Raw genomic sequence first — 18,605 nt, 5'->3', positions numbered from 1 at the left:
TCTTGACTAAGAGAGCTCTGCTTCAAATTTCAAGTACTGTATTGAATAAGAGAAGTGAAAGTGGGGGGGCACCTTTGTCTCATTCAATATTTTGAAGGAAATGCTTTATGAGTTGTCACAGATAACTGTTATTATGTTGAGGTATGACCCTTTTATACTTTATTCAGATTTTTTATCATAAAGGGATTTTAAATTTAATACAAAGTTTTTCTCCATCTAGTGAGATGATCCTGTAACTTTCATCCTTGATTTATGTGCTATATTACTTTTATTGATTTGCATATGTTGGAACTACTCATGCATCCCTAGACTGAAATCAACTTGATGATGGCACACAAACTTTTTCATGTTATTGAGTTTGATTTGCAAATATTTTACTGAGGACTTTTATACCCATGTTAATCAAAGATATTAATCTATAGTTCTATTTTTGTTGTGTCATAATCAGAATTTGGTAGCACAATAATACTGGTTTCATAGAAAGAGTTTGGAAAGGGTTCCTTGCTTTCCATTTTATGGAATAGTTTGAGAAGGTTTGATATTAGGTCTTCTTTAAAAGTCTGATAAAATTCACATTGAATCTTTCTAGTCCTGGGCTTTTCTCTGTTGGGAGACATTTCATGGCTACTTTAATCTCACTGCTCATTATTAATTTAGTTAGTTTTTTTATATCTTCTTCGTTCAATTTTTGTATGTCATATGTGCCCTGAAATTTGTTAACTTCTTCAAATTTTTCAGTTTATTGGCCTACAGTTTTAAAGAATATTCCCTTATAATTCTATGAGTTTCAGTGGTATCTCTTGTAATATCCCCTTTTTCATCTCTAATTTTATTTATTTGGGTCTTCTCTTTCTTTTGATTAGTTCAGCTACAGGATTGTCAATTGTGTTTACCTTTTCAAAGAACTAACTCTTGGTCTCACTGAGTCTTTGTATTATTCTTTTAATCTCTAGTTCATTTATTTCTCCTCTGATTATTATTATTTCTTTCCTTTTACTGACTTTGGGTTTAATTTGTTCTTGTTTTCCTAAGAGCTTCAGAAGCATCATTAGGTTACTTACTTGACATCTCTGTTTTTTTTTATGTAGGCACTCAGAGACTACTCCTCTTAGAATGTCTTTGCTATATCTCACAGATTCTGGTATGTTGTGTTTCCATTTTCCTTTGATTCTAGAAATTTCTGAATTCCCCCTGCTTTCTTCAGTGAGCCACTCTTTACTCAATGTGTACTGTTTAATCTTCCTGTGTTTGTATAATTTCTGCAGTTGCTCTTCTGCTGATTGTTAGTTTCATACCATTATGATCTGATAAGGAGCAAAAAAAAAATCAGTTTTTGTGACTTTGTTATGACTTTCTTTACAGCTCAATACACAATCTATTTTGGAAAACATTCCATGTGCTGGTGAAAAGAATGTGTAATCTGTAGTTGTTAAATGGAATAGTCTGAAGAAGTCTATCAAGGCCATTTGATCTCTAGTATAATTTAAATCTGACGTTTGTTTATTTTTGTCTTGATGACCCTTCTATTGGGGAGAGTGGGGCATTGAAATTACACACTATTACTGTATTGGGAACTCTCTCTCCCTTTATGCCTACTAGTACTTGTGTTATAAAATCGGGTATGCCAATGGTTAGTGCATATAAACTTACAATTGTTACATCTTCTTGATGAATTGTTCCATTTATCAGTATGTGGTGACCTTGTCTATTCTAATTGAATTTAACTGAAAGTCTATTTATTCAGATATGAGTATGGCTGCATTTGTATAAATATGTCAAAATATACTCTACTCTCATGTATATCTAAAAAGAACAAATAAAAATGCTTTAAATGTAAAAATAAAAACTGATGACAAAAAAGAATGTATTATCTTTCTGACAGTTACTTGAATTCATTAGGTAGTGTATCCTTTACATCCTTTAAAAGAGGAAATCATTTGGATAATAGTGGAATGATAAAATAATAAAATCTTTGTTTAAAAAAATTCCATTTGCTCAGGATATCATTTTCTGTCCTTTTACTTTCAGTCTGTGAAAATGCAGGTGGAGTAAGTTTCTTGAAGGCAGCATAATCTTGGGTCTTATTTTTAAATCCAGTGAGCAAATCTGCATCTTCTAATTAGAGAATTAATACCATTTGCATTCAGGGCAATTGTTAAAATGTGTCCACATATTCCTGCCGTTGTGTTGTTTCTCTTCTGGTTGTTTTGAATATTCTACTCATTTTTCCCCTCATTCATCTTAGCACTTCGGTGGTTTTCTATAGTAATGCTCGATTCTTTCCTAACCATCATTTTCTTAGCTACACTTCTCAGAAGATTTGTTTTTTCCTGTGCTCTCATAATTGTATCTTTCTTTCTTCCTCTTCTAGGTATAAGATTTCCTTAAGTATCTTCTCTGATACTTGTTTAATGATCATGAATTCCCTTGGTTTATGCTTATCCTGGACAGTTATTTTTCTTCTTTGATTCTGAAGATCACTTTTGCCAGCTCTGGTAATTTAGGTTGGTAGTTCTCTTCTTTCAGGACTTGACATACATTATGCCATGCTCTCCCAGGTTTTAGAATTTCTGCTGAGAAAATCTTATTATTCTGAAGGGTTTGCCTTTGGATTTTATTTGGTGTTAATCTCTTCCAGCTTTCAATATTATTTCTTTGTTCTGTACTTTGAGTAGTTTTGTTCTAATATCTTAAGGAGAGGTTCTTCTGGTAGGTCTATTTATGGTTCTAAATACTTCCCGTACCTAGATGTCCATGTCTGTTCCCACACTTGGGAAATGTTCTACTATTATTTCACTGAACAGGTTTTCTATCCTTCTGTCTATAGCTCTTCTCCTTCATCGTCTCTGATTGTGCAGATGTTTGGTCTTTTAATGGTGTCTCACGTATCTGGTATGTTCTGTCCATTCTTTCTTATGTATTTTTTATTTATTACTGCCTAAATGTGTAATTCCTCAACCTGGTCTTCAAACCCTGATATTCTTTATTTTGCTTGATCTAGTTCATTGGTAAGACTTTCAACCAACTTTTTCATCTGACTCCTGGACTCTTCATTTCTAAGATTTCTGTTTGGTTCTTTTTCAAAATTTCTATCTCTATCAAATTGCTCATCATTGATCACTTGAACTGCTCAGGACAGTCTGCATAATGCTCTTAAACCATTCAGGTATGTATTTGATCCTCTAGGAATTCACTGATCTTTTTAAAAATTATTCTTTTGAGTTCTTCATCCTGAATCTCATTGATTTCAATCTTTGCAATCAGTTGCTAGATTGTTATGAGCTTTAGAAAAAGTCATATGGCTCTTTTTCCAGATTTCTTGTGTTTCCATGTTGACATTTACACATCTGTTTGGATGGATATCTCTCTTAATTTATCTGAGAGCCTTCTTAGTAAGCAGCCTTCTTCGGAAGATGTGCCCTGGGATATCAGTCTGCTGAAGGGGGTTGGTTCCAACTGGACCTCATAGTGCAGTTTTGCGGTGGCTTCTCTGGCTATGAGTAGTGGACTTCAATGCAATGCTTCTGTATCAGAGCCTGAGGGTTCCCCCTTCTCTGGGTCTCACAAGCATAGGGTAGTTCAACAGGTGTGGTGTGGACCCCAGTGTATGTGGAGTGTGCCCTCTGTGGGATGGAAGGCCCTATCAGTTGTTGGGGGTTCCCCTGGGCTCTGTTGAGCTACTTGGGAGCAATTATGCTCCTGGTCCTTCCAATCACAGTGACAGTCCTTCTAATCACTGTGATGGTCCTGGAGCTTTAAGCTCTGTACAGACACTGGTGCACCCCCAGTTGTTCCACAGGGAAAGGCAGAGGTCCTCACTTCCAGTCTCGTCAGCAACGTGAGATGTGACAGTTGTAGAAGCGACTGTGCTGAGCTCCCTCGTGGGTGTGGTACACACAGCTGTTGTTATTGCTCTCTGCTGTTGCTGTGCGGTGAGTGTCCAGGATCCGGACTTCAGAGCTCCTTGCCAAGCTTACTTGGGGATGGGCTGCCAGTCAGGGGCTTTCCTATCACCATTCATTGAAGAATCTGCCAAGGTTCCAGCAGGACTAGGTGGTGGCTGGAGCAAAGTACAATTTCTCTCAGCTGGGCTGGGGACAGAGCTCAGCAGCACAGAAACCACCCAATACATTTGACATGCTAGCCTGGATCCAGCTTTGCAGCATGTCCCCATGTGCTCCTGAGGGTGGAGAGAAACCACTAAGATCTCAAAGATCCACACTGTGGAGACGAACTGCACCCACAGTTCTCGAGTTCCCAGTTTCCCAGTCCTGGCTCTCCTGCTGTCACACATGACTATCACTCACTTACCCCAGACTCTGATGGCTAGCCAGGCAAGTCACCACTTCCCCAGACTCTGATGGCCAGCCAGGCAAGTCACACCACTTCTGTTCCTCCCTGTGCAGATTTCCAACGCTCTAAGCTCAGACAATGATAAACACAATTCTGAGACTGGCTTTGCCACTTAGTAGCCAGAGACCACTGGCAAATTACCTAGTGTTTCTAGGCTTTAATCTCACCTAGAAAATGGAGATGACGTGCTTTAGAGTTATTGTAAAGATTAAATAAGTTAATGTTTATGAATTTCCAGTATAATATGATGTCTGGGAGGTGATAAATGTCGAAGATGTTTTATAGGCTCATTTTATCTCCCATCCTGCCCATACACGCCCACGTGCAAGGACACTTACATACTTACCCTCCACTATGACAAACTCCCCAGACTCGTGACCTTGACAGAGTTCCGGGTTTCCCAGCTGGAGGGAGATTAACTGCTGTGGAGCACAGGAACCTGCCATCACCTTGTGACTCTCCCACCCGAGGCGTACCCCTGCAGTCTTGGATTAGAGAGCCCTTCATGGGCAATCTTAGAAACGTTACTTCCCTGGGTGGGAAACAACCCGTGAGCTTCGGGAGCCCTGAGACCTCTTATCTCCGACACAGGACCACAGAACACAGAGGACCACCAAGTCTTGCCTTGTCCTCCTTCCAGTCACTCCTTTCCCCACAGCTGTCTCAGCCACGGCACTGACGTTTGCTTGCAAGTGTCACTCTGTCCCTATGACAGATTGTAAAGAGACCCATCTTAATGGTATTTGCCTCTCTCCAGCTCTCTCTGACGAGACAGGATCTAGAGTTTGGGTGTGGCTTTACCCTCTTGGAGAACTTAGTATGATTTGGTGATGTTTCCATAATGTTCTACTGAGAAACATGTTTTAAAATCTGGGCATGTATTGCTCAATTTTTAGAGTTAAGCATCCAGATGTCTTCTTTTTAAAAATAAATAAACCAGTCTTGTATCCAAACTTGAAAAATTAGTTTTTAAAATGATAAATTTCCCTTTGTATTAAGGCAAAAACTATTCATTGTAAGAATTCTAATCTTAAAACGCTTCCCTTGGAATTCCCTTTGGCCATTAATGGTGCTAAACTTCTTTATCTCAATTAGAGCCCTATTCAATTATCAAATAAAAAATAACTGTTTAGTATGAACAGAATAATACAGCAAAGCTATTTAGCAAAACAACATTCCACCAACATCTATTGAAATTAAAAAAAAAAAAAACTGAAGTTTTTCTTTTTAGTACTTTGAAATTAGTCCCCTTTTCCTTAGCTTATTTTATTTTCTACCTTACCTGCTGCTAATGAGTATCACCACTGACTAATGCCCAGCAGGATTAGTTCAGCAGTGCTATAAAAATCTGTCCTTAAATAATAAAGAATTGCCTGTTTTATGAAATTATTACTGCATTACCACCATGCTGAGATATTCAATGTCAAATTGCCATGGATTTTTATAGTTTAGTCACAAGGAAAGAAAAGTAACACCTAACTCAATGTGAGAAAGACTTTTCTTTCATTTTATAAGGGAAACATTTTTACAGCATGTTGACTAGAAGCAATGATATGATATAGCTAAATTTCTAAAATACTATTTTTGACTTATAGAACATTTGACTATTATTTCTATAAAATAATGACTGCTGCAGGACTTCACAGCACCCTAAGAATCAATAACTGCAAAGCCCCAGGAGAAGGCTTGTCTAAGCCCTGGCAGGCACATTTACTCTTTCAGTTGCAGCTGAGATTGACAAGCAGCTCCGTGTGCCCAGCTGGGAGAATGTCCAAGCTCCTGTCTGAGCTTCAGCGCTCCCCTTCACAGGCACAGGCTGTTCTTCCTTCCCCTAGACACGTCTTCTCTCCCAGGGAATCTACAGCCCCTAGAGCACAAACTCTCTGAACCAATGTTTAAAGACCCAGTGAGACACAGTGTGGAATCCACCCATAAAAGGTGGATAAATGTCAGTTCTCTCTTCCAAACCCTATCCATCTCCACCTTCTACCTGAACAACCTCCTCCCCAGGGAACTTGTTGTGCATCCGAACATTGCCCACATCCAAATGTCCTGGGCTCAGTCCGTCTTCTAAGTAACAGGTCTAAAGTCATGGAAGGAGTCATGCAGCAAAAGGACACTGGATCTGCAGTCAGTTAAAACTGGGCTGACATTCCAGCTCTGTTGTTTACCAGCTTTTATCATGTATGCAAGCCACTTAACTTCCACAAACTTCAATCTTCTTGCTAAAGTAAAGATAAAGTATAGATAATAATAATAATGACCTTACAGGGTCACTCTGAGAAAAGAGAAGAATGTGTCTGTACAAATCTAAGGAAATGTTTGGCACGTATCATGAGAAAAAAAGGGTAAGATTTTTTTCCCTTGAATTAATTAATTTTGTTGTTGTTCTCATGGTTACTGTGGAGAATCTACCAAATAACTCTCCTGAATGTATCAGGGGCACCTCTACATCATCCTGTTCAAGACCAAGTGCAGACTGGCCACCTCTCTGCAAGATCTTTTCCTCCCCATCTACTGTTCTGGAGTTGAAAAGAAACGGATCTGCACTCCTGCTTCTAAGGCCAACTCCAAAGTCCCCAGGTGAGTAGGTATCAACCAAGTCCTGAGATGGACTTGGGGAGGTGGGCTTTCCAGGACCCGAGAAGGCTGGCCTTGTAAGAATGAGTGAGTCTGCTGTAAACCATAAATGGTTAATGATATCCACCTCCCGCTTCTGATCAGAACCAGAACTGGCCGATCACGTGCTTCCGGAGCGATGGCGTGAACCTAGGCGTCCGGGTGGTGGCCTAACAGGAATGGGGCTCCTGTTTCAGCCCTGGCCAAACTTCCCTTAGACTTAGGGGCAGAGCCACCGTGAGCCCCGCGCCCCACCGGGAACAGAAGCGCGGGAAATGCCACACCAAGACGGATACGACTGCCCCATTCTGTGACGCTGTCCCCGGCTCTCCGAACCCCATCCTCCCATGGAAACCTAGACATTCGTGCCGCGGCTCCAGAACCTCGGCGGAGTCAGGCGCAGCTCTGCACTTGGCACGCGCTCCCCGCCACCCTCAGCCCTGCGGTCCGCCAAGCCACAGCCACACCCGGGCTGGCCACGCCCTGAGCGACCCTGACTCCACCCATCTCGGTCCTGGCCTCCCTTCTGCTCCTGAAACCCAGCACACCCATCACCACCTGGTGCCTGCACGACCCTTTCTCTGCTCCTGTGGATCTTAGCGCAGCCCCGTCCTGTCACTAGGCAATGCTGTCCCTGACGGAACCCCTACGTTACCCCATGCTCCAGCATGCCCGAGTTCTATATGGGCCACTTCAGAGAAACCAGGGCTGCTGGAAACTAGTGTGCTCACTTACAGCCTATTCTTATTATGCACAGAAATCATAGCCTCCAGGCTACGCGAACACAGATCAGCGAGTGCTGAGTCTCTGCTCCTGGGGGAAATACAAGGTTAGTTTTCCTACAAGCCTCTGGTCACATTTTCATCAACTAATCAATACATAACATTGTTTTATATGTGTTTCTGTTTGGTTTATTTGATTTTGTTTTTGTTTTTGTTTTGTTTTGTTTTGTTTTGTACTGGGGATTGAAGCCAGGGGTGCTTTATCACTGAGCTACATCCCAGTCCGTTTGTTTATTATTTATTTGTTTGGTTATTTGGGTATTCATTGTGAGACTCAGTCTCACCAAGTTGCTTAGACCCTTGCTAAGTTACTGAGGCTGGCTTTGAACAATCCTCCTGCCTGAGCCTCCCCAGTCACTGGATTACAGGCATGTGCCACTGTACCTGGCTTTGTTGAGAGATACCCTTTAAATATACTTTGTGGATTCACTGACACTGGACTCAAGGTCAGGAGCTCTGTAGCTCATCCTGAAGGAAGCCCGTTTGACATACATATTTTCTCCTTAAGATATAGTACAGCCTCCACTCAGAAATAGCATATAGCACATAAGCACTATGTTAAGGGGCCATTTTAAGGAAAGAAAAGTACAAAAAGATGCAAAAAATATGGCACTAACTAGACCACAAAAAGAATGCTTTCAGCTTTCAGTATGGGAGCTGAAATAAGAAGGCAGGGCATTTACCTTGTTCAGCCTCAGCATGTATTGGGCAGCTCAAATCTTCTGCTTCTCTGTGGATGTCTGTGAGTAGTGATTTGGGGGATCTATATAAACTTTGGCATGCAGGTGAATTCACAGGTAACAAGACCTGACTGTATTTTCCTCTTGATGGCTCTCTACCCCTGCCCCCAAATTTGACACTGAGCTCCATGAGGATACAGATTGACCAAGTAAGCTGATGCTATTTTCCTTTGCCAAGAAAAATCTTTCTCTAACTCCCATCACACTCCTCCTTGCCCACAAAACCACTCTCCCTAGCCCTCTGGGCAAAAAAAAAAAAAAAAAAAAAAAAAAAACAAAAAAAAAAAACATCATAATATGTATCCAAGAACATTTTAATTTTTTATTTATTGGTCTTACTTGAACGCAGTTCCTGTGGACAAGATCTAGTTCATAATCATCTCTGTGTCCTAACACCTAAGGTTAAGGCTGGTCTGTATCAGCCAATCAGGAAATGCTTGCTTAAAAATAAGTATTTATAGTCTGTACACTCTTTTCCCTGATCCATTTTTTTCCAAATGTGTTATTTACCTAAGGGTGGATGAGGATATGACCATTTTTCAAAGAAATTATTTTATCCCTTTACTAATTTAGAGAAAATTTGTTTGTTTCTATTGTTAAGTTAGTATTTCCTTGGGACCCACTAACACAGCTGTCTGTAGAGCCGATGGCTTATGCCTCTAACTGAACAGGAATTCCCACATGCGTGGAATGGTGGTGAATACCGAGGAGTTAACTGAGTGGAAAGCAACAATGAAAGTCTCCAAAAGAGATCAAGCCAACGAAGGGAACTAGCTTAGATATTTTTAGACTTATCAAATAGAGCTTGGATAATCTCATCACAGTGGAATAACACACGTGCTTCATAGGTATTACATATATAGGCTGAAATATAAATCCAGCATTTTACCATCAACTACAGGAGTAAATCCACTGCCCCTGAACTCAACCTGGACTTCACAGCCTGCCTCAATCCTTCCAGCTGGTGAGCCCATGCATCCTGCCTAGAAATCCTCTCACCCCCACTCACCTACCTCCTCACACCCCTCCTTCAGGGCCCAGCCAGGCCCAATGCCTGAATCTCAGCCCCAGACCTCTTGGTTCCACCATTATCTCACTCTCCTTTCCTCCACATATTGACTCTGCCCAACACTCTTTCTTATCTCAATGCTTCATGACTATCCACTCATACGAATCTCTGCTTTATTAGAGAGGCAATAACTATCTAGAACTATTACCTCTATACTAGCACTCAAGAAAAGTATCTGGAGGGCCATAAGTATTCATTAAACATAGGTATGAATATAAAGCTGGATGATAAAATAGTAAAATTCTATTACCTGGCTAAAAAAAAAAAAATGAGATCCCATGTTTATGATGTCCTCTTTTGCAATAGCAACAACCTCACTGAAGGTACAAGACAACTTACTGTTGTTTTCTGCATAAATCCTTATGACAGGCATCCCCTCAAAGAGCACTTTGGGTTTGGATTCAACGAGTCTCATATTCCTCTTGTCCCAGCCAGCACCTTCAAGATAGAGGCCATAGACGTAGACACCCTCTGTGGGAGGGGCAGAAATGTCATCCTTCATCCATTTGGTGACCTCATTACAGAGCACCATATTGTCCAGAGCCCAGCCTTTGTTGGCCCGAGTTATTTCCTATTCCAGACAGCAAAGGAAGAAGGAAATAGTGAGAGGTTGTCCTAGTAGAAAAAGCAAGATGATGATGAAAATTTAGCAGCAAATTACCCTAACCTGAAGGAAATAGAATAGTATCTAAAGAATTAAGAAGATTTTCTCATTAAAAAATACCCATGTCCTGGGCTGGTGGCTCAGTGGTAGAGCGCTTCTTGCCTGGCGTATGTGAGGCACTGGGTTTGAGTCTCAGCACCACATAAGAATAATAAATAAAATAAAGGTATTGCATTCATCTACAACTAAACAAAATATATATTTAAAAAAATACCCATTCATCTGTTGAAGGGCATCTAGGTTGGTTCCGTAGTTTAGCTATTGTGAGTTGAGCTACTAAGAACATTGATGTGGCTGTGTCATGGTAGTATGCTGATTTTAAGTCCTTTGGGTATAAATGGAAGAGTAGGATAGCTGGGTCAAATGGTGGTTCCATTCCAAGTTTCCCAAGGATTCTCCAATACCCATGTCCTAATTTAACCACTTGTATTTTAGAATGGAAATATGAAATTATAACAAATACAAAAATAACAAATAAATCAAAATTCAAGTTTAGTAGCCTGGAAATAAGTGACTGTGTTTATGTTCATGGCAATGTAACTCATAGTACCAAAAAAGAGTTAGTCATTCTCTGTCTCATTATATGCTTTAAAACAATAAGAAAGAGGAAAAGTTTATGGAAGAAAATCACAGTAACCCAACAAGTGCAAGTCAGAGCGATTCATTACCTGTCGCATTGCTGTTAAAAATCCTTGGGGGTTGAAAAAGCCTGTCATCCAAAAGCAATGGGGTCGACCATTGAAAACCCAGGAGGTGAACTGGCAGTTTCTTTCTAGAAGTTCAGTGAACCAGAAACCCAGAGTGCTTGAAATCCATGATGCCTAAAATGCATTAAGACAATCCATTAATATAGGTTTCATTCTGCTGTGTAAATTGACTGTGCTCACTGAAAACCAAAGATAAAATACAAATTTCACTTTTCTAGTGAAAATGTCCCCAAGTCATGCATTCCCCTCGAGTTCTGACAGGTAAGGTTTGCAAGTTGCTTGTCCTTAATGATATTGGTGACATGAAGATATAGGATCATGAAGATATTGGATCATGAAGATACAGGATCAGGTAATCATCACGTGGATTCACAGAACTAGCTGTTCAAGATGTGTGGTGTCAATAGAATCAGCTCCAATATCTTCATCACCAATTTTGCTATCAAGGAATCAAAACAATTTATGCATTAAATTTAGCAAACCCTCACCATTTTTTAGGTTACCATTTCAATTAGATACAGTATAAAACAGGATTTTTATTTACATAAATATGCTCATGACACATCAGGATAAATCAGCACTTTACATTCCGTGGACAGTAAACCATAGAAGACTTCTTCTACTTATATTTATAAGGTAAACAACAGGTTTCCTTCTGGAGCAATGTCCCTTTAGAATCCACTTGCACTTCCTCTCATTAAGGAGCAGAAATAGAAACACGGTTGCTTTACTCTGCACTAAGTATGGGCATTCACTGCCTCTACATCTCCCTCAAGGCACCTGAGGAACTTTCATGGTGACAGTCGGCATGAACTTGCCCTTAATGTTGTCAGCAGCAGCACTGGTAGGTATCTCCAAACCAGAGCTTATAACATTTTAACTGCAATATTTTACATATGAATAAATGCAGTTATCAACCTAGGTAGGTGTACCATTTGAATTTCAAACATCTTAAGAATTAATTTGCCTGGATTATAAGAACTACTGGGATTCCACTGACTGATAATAAGTTGAGAAGAATAAAAACTGAATTAATAGATCATGATTCATGAGTTAAGTAACTCATTCTATCCTACTGTTATAGGCATGTTATTAACTAAAAGAGATAAGTTTATGCCACATTAGGTCTGAGGGTAGAGGGCGCCATTAACAAAAGGGCGCCTCTTGGGAAATGTTCCTGTTTGGCTCCAGAGCCTCCCGCTACAGGTAGAGCTGGGTAAGCTGGTTTAAAGGAAAGTGAACTTGCAACGGACAGTGACCTGGAAGGTCCTCCCTCTGTCATTAGCAATGAAAAGGGGAAACTGAGGACACACTCTCTGACCTTGGCAATGAATTTATGGAAGGTAAGAAGGAAATAAAGGAATCTGCAAAAAGATGATTCTGAGTTTCTAAGCTATGTGACTAAAGGGTGGATGGTTGAATCATCAAATAAGATAGAAGAGACAAGAAGTCCTAGTTATCACAAACTGCCTGCAGGACGCACTGCCTTGGAATCTGCCAAAGTCCTGGGTGAGACATCTGAGACAGCACAGACATATTTTCAAAGAGACTACCAGTTCTGATCCCCCGTGACTCATCTCTGTTTGCCCAAATAACCTACAGGAGGCCAAGTCTCCAAGAACATTTTCCAATTTCATCGCTATCTTCTGCCCTCTCTGGACATCTCCCAGGTAGCCCAACCTCTACCTTCTACCCACCAAAGCCTGTCCACTCTAACTTTAGCACCATTAGCCCAAGAGCAGAAAACTCCTCTATGTACACCACCTGTGCCCTGGACAGGTCCTCCACTCTTCTCCTAACTGCAATCTACTCCCCCCAGGTCAGACTGGCCCTTTGCAACATTCCCAAAGTATATGCTGTTGCTTCCCTCATTCTCCACAGCCCTCAGAAACAGAAGAGGGGTAGATGTCCTTGTCCTTTCCAATGATGTCATCAGGTCATCATCCTGTATCATTCTGTTCCTCTGATTCTCTTGCCTTCTTCACATAACACATTACCCCATTTTGTTTCTGCCAACTAGTTATCACTCGCTCTTATTTATCCTAGTTTACTCTTCCACTCAATCCCCCAAATAATCATGATGCTGATGGTGGGGGTGATAATGATGGTGGTAGTGTTGGTGGTAAAGGTGAATGTGGTGGATTTGGTGTTGGTAGAGATGGATGTGGTGGTGGTAGAGATGGATGTAGTGGTGGTGGTGTTTGTGGTGGTGGTGGTAGTGGTAGTGTGGTGTTGGTAGAGGTGGTAATGGTGGTGGCAGAGGTAGTGGTTGTGGTTGGTTGTGGTGATGATACTGGAGGTAGATGGTGCAGTTTTGCCAGTAATAATCACAAGCACTTACGTAAGCACTGGCCATATGGCAAGCACTCTTCTGAGCATGTTACAAATATCAACTCGTTTAATCCTCATAAAAATGCTAGGAATGGCATAATGCTATTATTTCCATTTTACAAATACAAAAACTGAGGCACAGCAAGCCAACTAATTTATCCCACTTTATACCACTCAAAAGAGTCATGACTTGAAGGCAGATATTCTGGCCCAGAGCCCATACTCATACCCACATCTGCATTTATCTGCATTAGGTTCTAGGTAACGTTGGCGTCCCACTTAATATTCTACCTTCTTATCTCTTCTGACCCCAATGACCTTCCAAACCATTCCATCCATCCCTACTCTCACCCCCACACTTGTCGTCATCCAGCACCGCCCAGTTGGGAGGCGTATGTTCTCTCCACTCCTGTGTTTTCTTCCAGGGGCGAGAGCTCCCTTTATATAATATTCCAGCTACTCCACCTCCCCCATCTCCCCAGGCCAAGGAGTTAAGAAGCTGACAGCGCTGCGGGTGTTCCAGAGGCAGGTTGTGGTCCTCAGCATCCCACACACTCCCAACTCTTCCCAGCCTCCCATGCAGTCAGGTCTGGTTCAAGGTCCTAGTTCAGATCCACAGGTGGTGAGCGAAAGTGACTGGGTCATCTGACCCAGGAAGTTCAGACCCAGCATGCCTGTCAGTCTTCTGTGCCTCTGCTATGGTGACTTCAGAGGCCATTTGCTCCAGGTAGCAAGCTCTCAGATGGTGAGACCTCCACAAGATGGGTCCCAGAGAAAACATGTGGGACCAAGGGCCCACTGGACACGTGAGGGACATAACAAAGGGGAGAGCTGCTCCGACAGCAGCTTCTCATGAGTGTCAGTGTCTCGGCTGTGAAGCAGCAGGTGGCTGGGAAGTCACAGCAGCAGGAGGGAAGATGGAGGGACATATCAGGAGGCCCAGCTCTTCCTCTTTTTCTTTTAGGCCTAAGATATCTGTGGAGAGCATGCACTCTGCTCTGCTTCTAGCTTCCTAGGGAAGTCTGTTCATGAAACATTGCCCAGCACAGTACTGCTCATGGGTTAATCTGCCTAATTCTAGGTTCTGTTTGAGGCAATTCACCTGTAAGCAGATACCATCCATATTCTCCAGTACAGCTCTCTCCCTGAATGTTCCCTGCTCCTTCTCTGCCTCTTCTTTTGGAATCCAGGTGGAGAAGAGAGCTAGTTGTTTAGTTCCCTAAAATAATTCAACATATGCCACCTCCAAGATTTCCAATTCCACTTTTGACTCTGTGCCCACAATCTCTGTGTCTAATTTACTTGTTCAAGAACAGTGGATCAACCTAAATGTGGTCACTGACTCTCTGGTTCCATCTCTTGCTTCCCACCCATATATTTTCTCCTATCTCCTCTCCATCCTCCATTATAATCCCCCTATTGCAAATAGCTCCATAAGCTAGCTACCTCGCCATCTGTTGTAGGTTGTTGTGTTCCTCAAGAAAGATATATTGAAGTCCTAACTCTTAGTACCTAAGAAAGTGAACTTATTTGGAAATAGGGTCATTACAGAGATAATCAAGTTTAAATGAAATTATTGGTGTGGGCCCTGATCTAATATGACAACTGTCTTCATGGAAAAAAAAAGAATTTGGACATAGAAATGCTTAAAGAAATGATGGAAATATACACAGAAAGAATATATGTGAAAATGGAGGGAGAAATGGGATTAAGGCTGCCCCAAGCCAAGGAATTCCTGGGGCCACCCAAAGGTAGGATGAAGGTGAGAAGTATTTGCTCTAGAACTTCTGAAGGGAACATGGCCTGACCAACACCTTCATCTTAGACACAGAGCCTCCAGCACTGTGAGAAAATAAATTTCTGCTGTACAAGTCACCTGGTCAGAGGCACAGGCCCAGAAAACAAACATCTCCCACCACGGTGGCCTGACTGGCCAACAAGGAGCAACCTCAGTCGTCCACCCTTCCTGGGCCTGCTCCCGAGCAGTGGAACCCAGCTGGAGGAAACAGCTGTGCAGACAGGCGTCCCTGTGCATTAGCAACGTGAGGCTGCAAAGGAGGACCCTGCCACTTCCCTACTGGGTCTTTCCAACTTTCAGGTCTGGTACGAATACACAATAGGATGTGGAACAGAAGCAGCATTCTTGGGAGAGGAGACACTAGGCCCGGGAGCTGCCTGGTTAGCACTTGCTAGGCTCGTGTGGGTGTGGGGCCACCCCAAATGACGGCGAGGATCAGAGGGAAGGATGCAGTGCGACAGAGCCATGCTTTCCCAGGAAATATGGGATAGAACAGAGTAACACCTCCTACTCTTTTCCCATGTATTTTCCCAACCATTTTTAACCTTGGAAATTTTACTTACACTGGGTATGCATGCATAACAGAGAGAGAGCAAGATGCATGCATGACAGAGAGAGAGAGCGAGATGCATGCATGACAGAGAGAGAGCGAGAGAAAGAGACTTAAATGTAGCACAAGGAAAGGATGGCGCTCAGGCCCCAGCCCCTCCAGTGTCCTCTCCTAAAACAACTCACTTTCCTCTTTACAAGACATTCAGGAGCTCACTTTTACTTTCCAAGTAGAAAATTATTCCTCAAAACCACATCTGTCTTCAGCACCACTGCCAACAGGTGGTGAGTAAGCAAGGTTGTTGAATTATTGTCTTGTTATTTTGAGATGGACACACTGTCTACTACATTTATAGACACAGCAGGGAAAGTATTTTTTTCTTTTTGGCACAACTTTTAACATTTGCACATTTCTCTCTACAAAATGAACATCGCAGACTTTGGAGGCTAAAAGCCTGGGTTTGAATTCTGATTCTTGTACTTCTTAGAAATGTGATGTGGGGAAAGACTTTGCCTTTCCCAACCACATGTTCCTCATCTGTAAAGTGAGGAAAATAAGATGCAAAATTTTAATGAAACATGCCTGTAAGTTCTTTACTAAAGCACCTGATATGTAGATGTACTAAATAATTTCCTTCCCTACCTATAATCTTAATATTCGGGGTTCTAAGAGCATTAGGCCCTAAGCAAAAGAATGAACTTAAGTAAATTATTCTTAGGTGCTTTTCACTTGCCAGTCACAACTATCCACAACAACGAACGATCAGGCAGAATAGGAGCTGACCTATACGTACTTTTTTCCACCGAGCAGGAATTCTGGCATCAAACATGCAATCCAGAGCATCTCGCAGATTTTCACTCATGATGATGGTACCATCAATAGCAAGTTTTAGCTCAGTCAGGGTGCTGCGGACAAGGCTGAGCACCCTCTGCATTCTGTCAATCTCCTGTCTGAGGAAAATATTCATGGGCTGGAATGGCCCCATTTTCTGCAGCCTCTCTTTCACCTGCCAGGGAGACATTCAAAGCACTCATTAAAAATAAGACACTTACTAAGATTTTATGGAGCTGGTACCCTCACCAAATTTTTACAATCCTATAAAGTTTTATTTTGTACATGGTGGGGGGAGGAAGAAATGAAAAAGTAAACATCTCTTAGATGACCAGCTTGAATTTTCAAAGCATGTGAGGAAGAACAGGCAGTCATTCATTCAGAGAAAATATAAAAGAACCCGCCATGACTACACAGCCTTCTAAACAGCAAACGCACTTACTGACACAAGTTCTTTGTAATTACTGTAGTCTGAGCTCTTTAAAACACATCCATGGACACAAACAAGCAGATGTGAACATGCACACAGTCTTTCTGCTGGCTGTCCCCCAAAACTAGACTTCCATTTTTAAAACTTTCTGCTTTTTCCATCAAAGTTTCCATCCATCGATTCACCCATCCATCATTCATCTCTGTTCTATGAGGTGAGAATCTTCTATACATCAGATAGGCTGAATTGCTTTATCCTAAGGTGGCACTGAAAGATCAGCAGGAGGAGGAAGACTCTCCCAAGTTTACTTGCCATGTCGTTATGTAATTGTTATTCTATTTGTAGGTATTCTAATTTCCTCATAAATATCTCAACCTCTGGTAGATGTGAGTGACTCCTTTCCTGATCCTATAATGAAGAGTATTTATGAAAGCTGATAACAATATTGATTTTCTCCAAGCAGAGAAAGATTCATCAGAGATTCATCCTGGGAAATTATCTCCTTGACAATCAGTCCCTGAGTTCAGCCTGTATTACGAGCAACCAAAATCTCCAGCTGAGCAGAAAACAATAGAATGTTGAGGACACCAAACATATGCAGGATTACTTCAAAAATCAGGTGGAAAAGAAAGAAATCCAAAAAAAAAAAAAGAAGAAGAAGAAGAAGACTACCATGGAGGCTCTGAGTCAAAAGTGTCACATGGTTAATCCAAGTCATCGCTCATGTGGCAAGTGAGCCACTCATTGTGGGTTTTATCAAAGATTTGAACACAACTGCCATCAGAGTAAATCTTTTCATAAACCCATTAAAATGTCTGAAGAATTGATGGTCATAATTATAAATCTTCTTGGAAGCTACTTACATATTTAAAAATATCTATTTTCCAACACTAGTGAGATGAAGAAGTTGCAGAGAAGAAATATTATAAATATAGACTCCTTGAAATGACAAAGGCCTGAATTTTAAGGTGCACTTTTAACCATATTACATATATAGGTACTTGGTACCTCAACAATACATTGATTTCCTTTTAACAAATGGCGCTATGAAGTACCACAGAGGAAGATTCTAGCAAAGCAATCCCAGCCCATCAGCAAACACTCATAATTTAATAATAAATGTTAACATTGTCATCTATTTCTCTATTGTCTACATTGGAAGTGATTACATCCAAAGATACAAACACTTCTTTCTATGGATCTTTAGGACGCTTGTTTTTAAATAATTTTTGTTTTATGTGTTCCTTTTAGTTACACATGGCAGTAGGATGTATTTTGACACATCAAACACACACGGAGTTTAACTTCCCATTCTCGTGATTTGCACATGATGTAGAATTCCACTGGTCATGTGTTCATAAAATATTTTTTTTAATTTCAAAAAATCATTTTATCTTGCCCTCCTTTCTTCTTCCTCATTCCTCCAACCAACCAGACACGCCCACAGCTGACATTCTGCCAGGACTTTATCAACTCACTTCAAAGGGGCTGTAGTCTGGGGGCAGCTTCTCCAGCATGTCATCAGCCAGCCGTGCCACCACAGCCTCCCGGGTCTCGTCCCCTCCCCCAGAGGTGTCCTTGGGCTGGATGCTCAGGATGGTGTCCAGCACATCCTTGGCCAGCTTGCTCTGGTAGGTGATGTCAGCATTGGGGTGTAGCCCAAATACCTCGGGGCTGTCGTAGGCAGGCAGGCTCTGAACAATAAACACCCCAGGTAAGCACAGACGATCT

At 41.5% G+C, this 18,605-nt stretch overlaps 1 protein-coding gene across 5 annotated transcripts in view; it reads right to left on the bottom strand.

Annotated features, from left to right (window-relative positions):
- The window catches only part of DNAH5 (dynein axonemal heavy chain 5), a 301,487-nt gene that overhangs the window by 8,416 nt on the left and 274,466 nt on the right, over positions 1 to 18,605 (bottom strand). For all 5 annotated transcript variants that reach the window (XM_079145501.1, XM_079145505.1, XM_079145502.1 and 2 more), the window contains exons 75-78: positions 18,353 to 18,568; positions 16,407 to 16,619; positions 10,896 to 11,048; positions 9,903 to 10,134 (exon numbers count right to left, since the gene is read on the bottom strand). In XM_079145501.1, the coding sequence (XP_079001627.1) occupies positions 9,903 to 10,134; positions 10,896 to 11,048; positions 16,407 to 16,619; positions 18,353 to 18,568 (814 nt within the window). The remainder of the gene's footprint in view (positions 1 to 9,902; positions 10,135 to 10,895; positions 11,049 to 16,406; positions 16,620 to 18,352; positions 18,569 to 18,605) is intronic.

The sequence above is a fragment of the Sciurus vulgaris genome (genome assembly GCF_902686455.1).
Source record: "Sciurus vulgaris genome assembly, chromosome: 6".
Taxonomy (NCBI): domain Eukaryota; kingdom Metazoa; phylum Chordata; class Mammalia; order Rodentia; family Sciuridae; genus Sciurus; species Sciurus vulgaris.
This window is presented reverse-complemented; position numbering and strand designations above follow the sequence as displayed.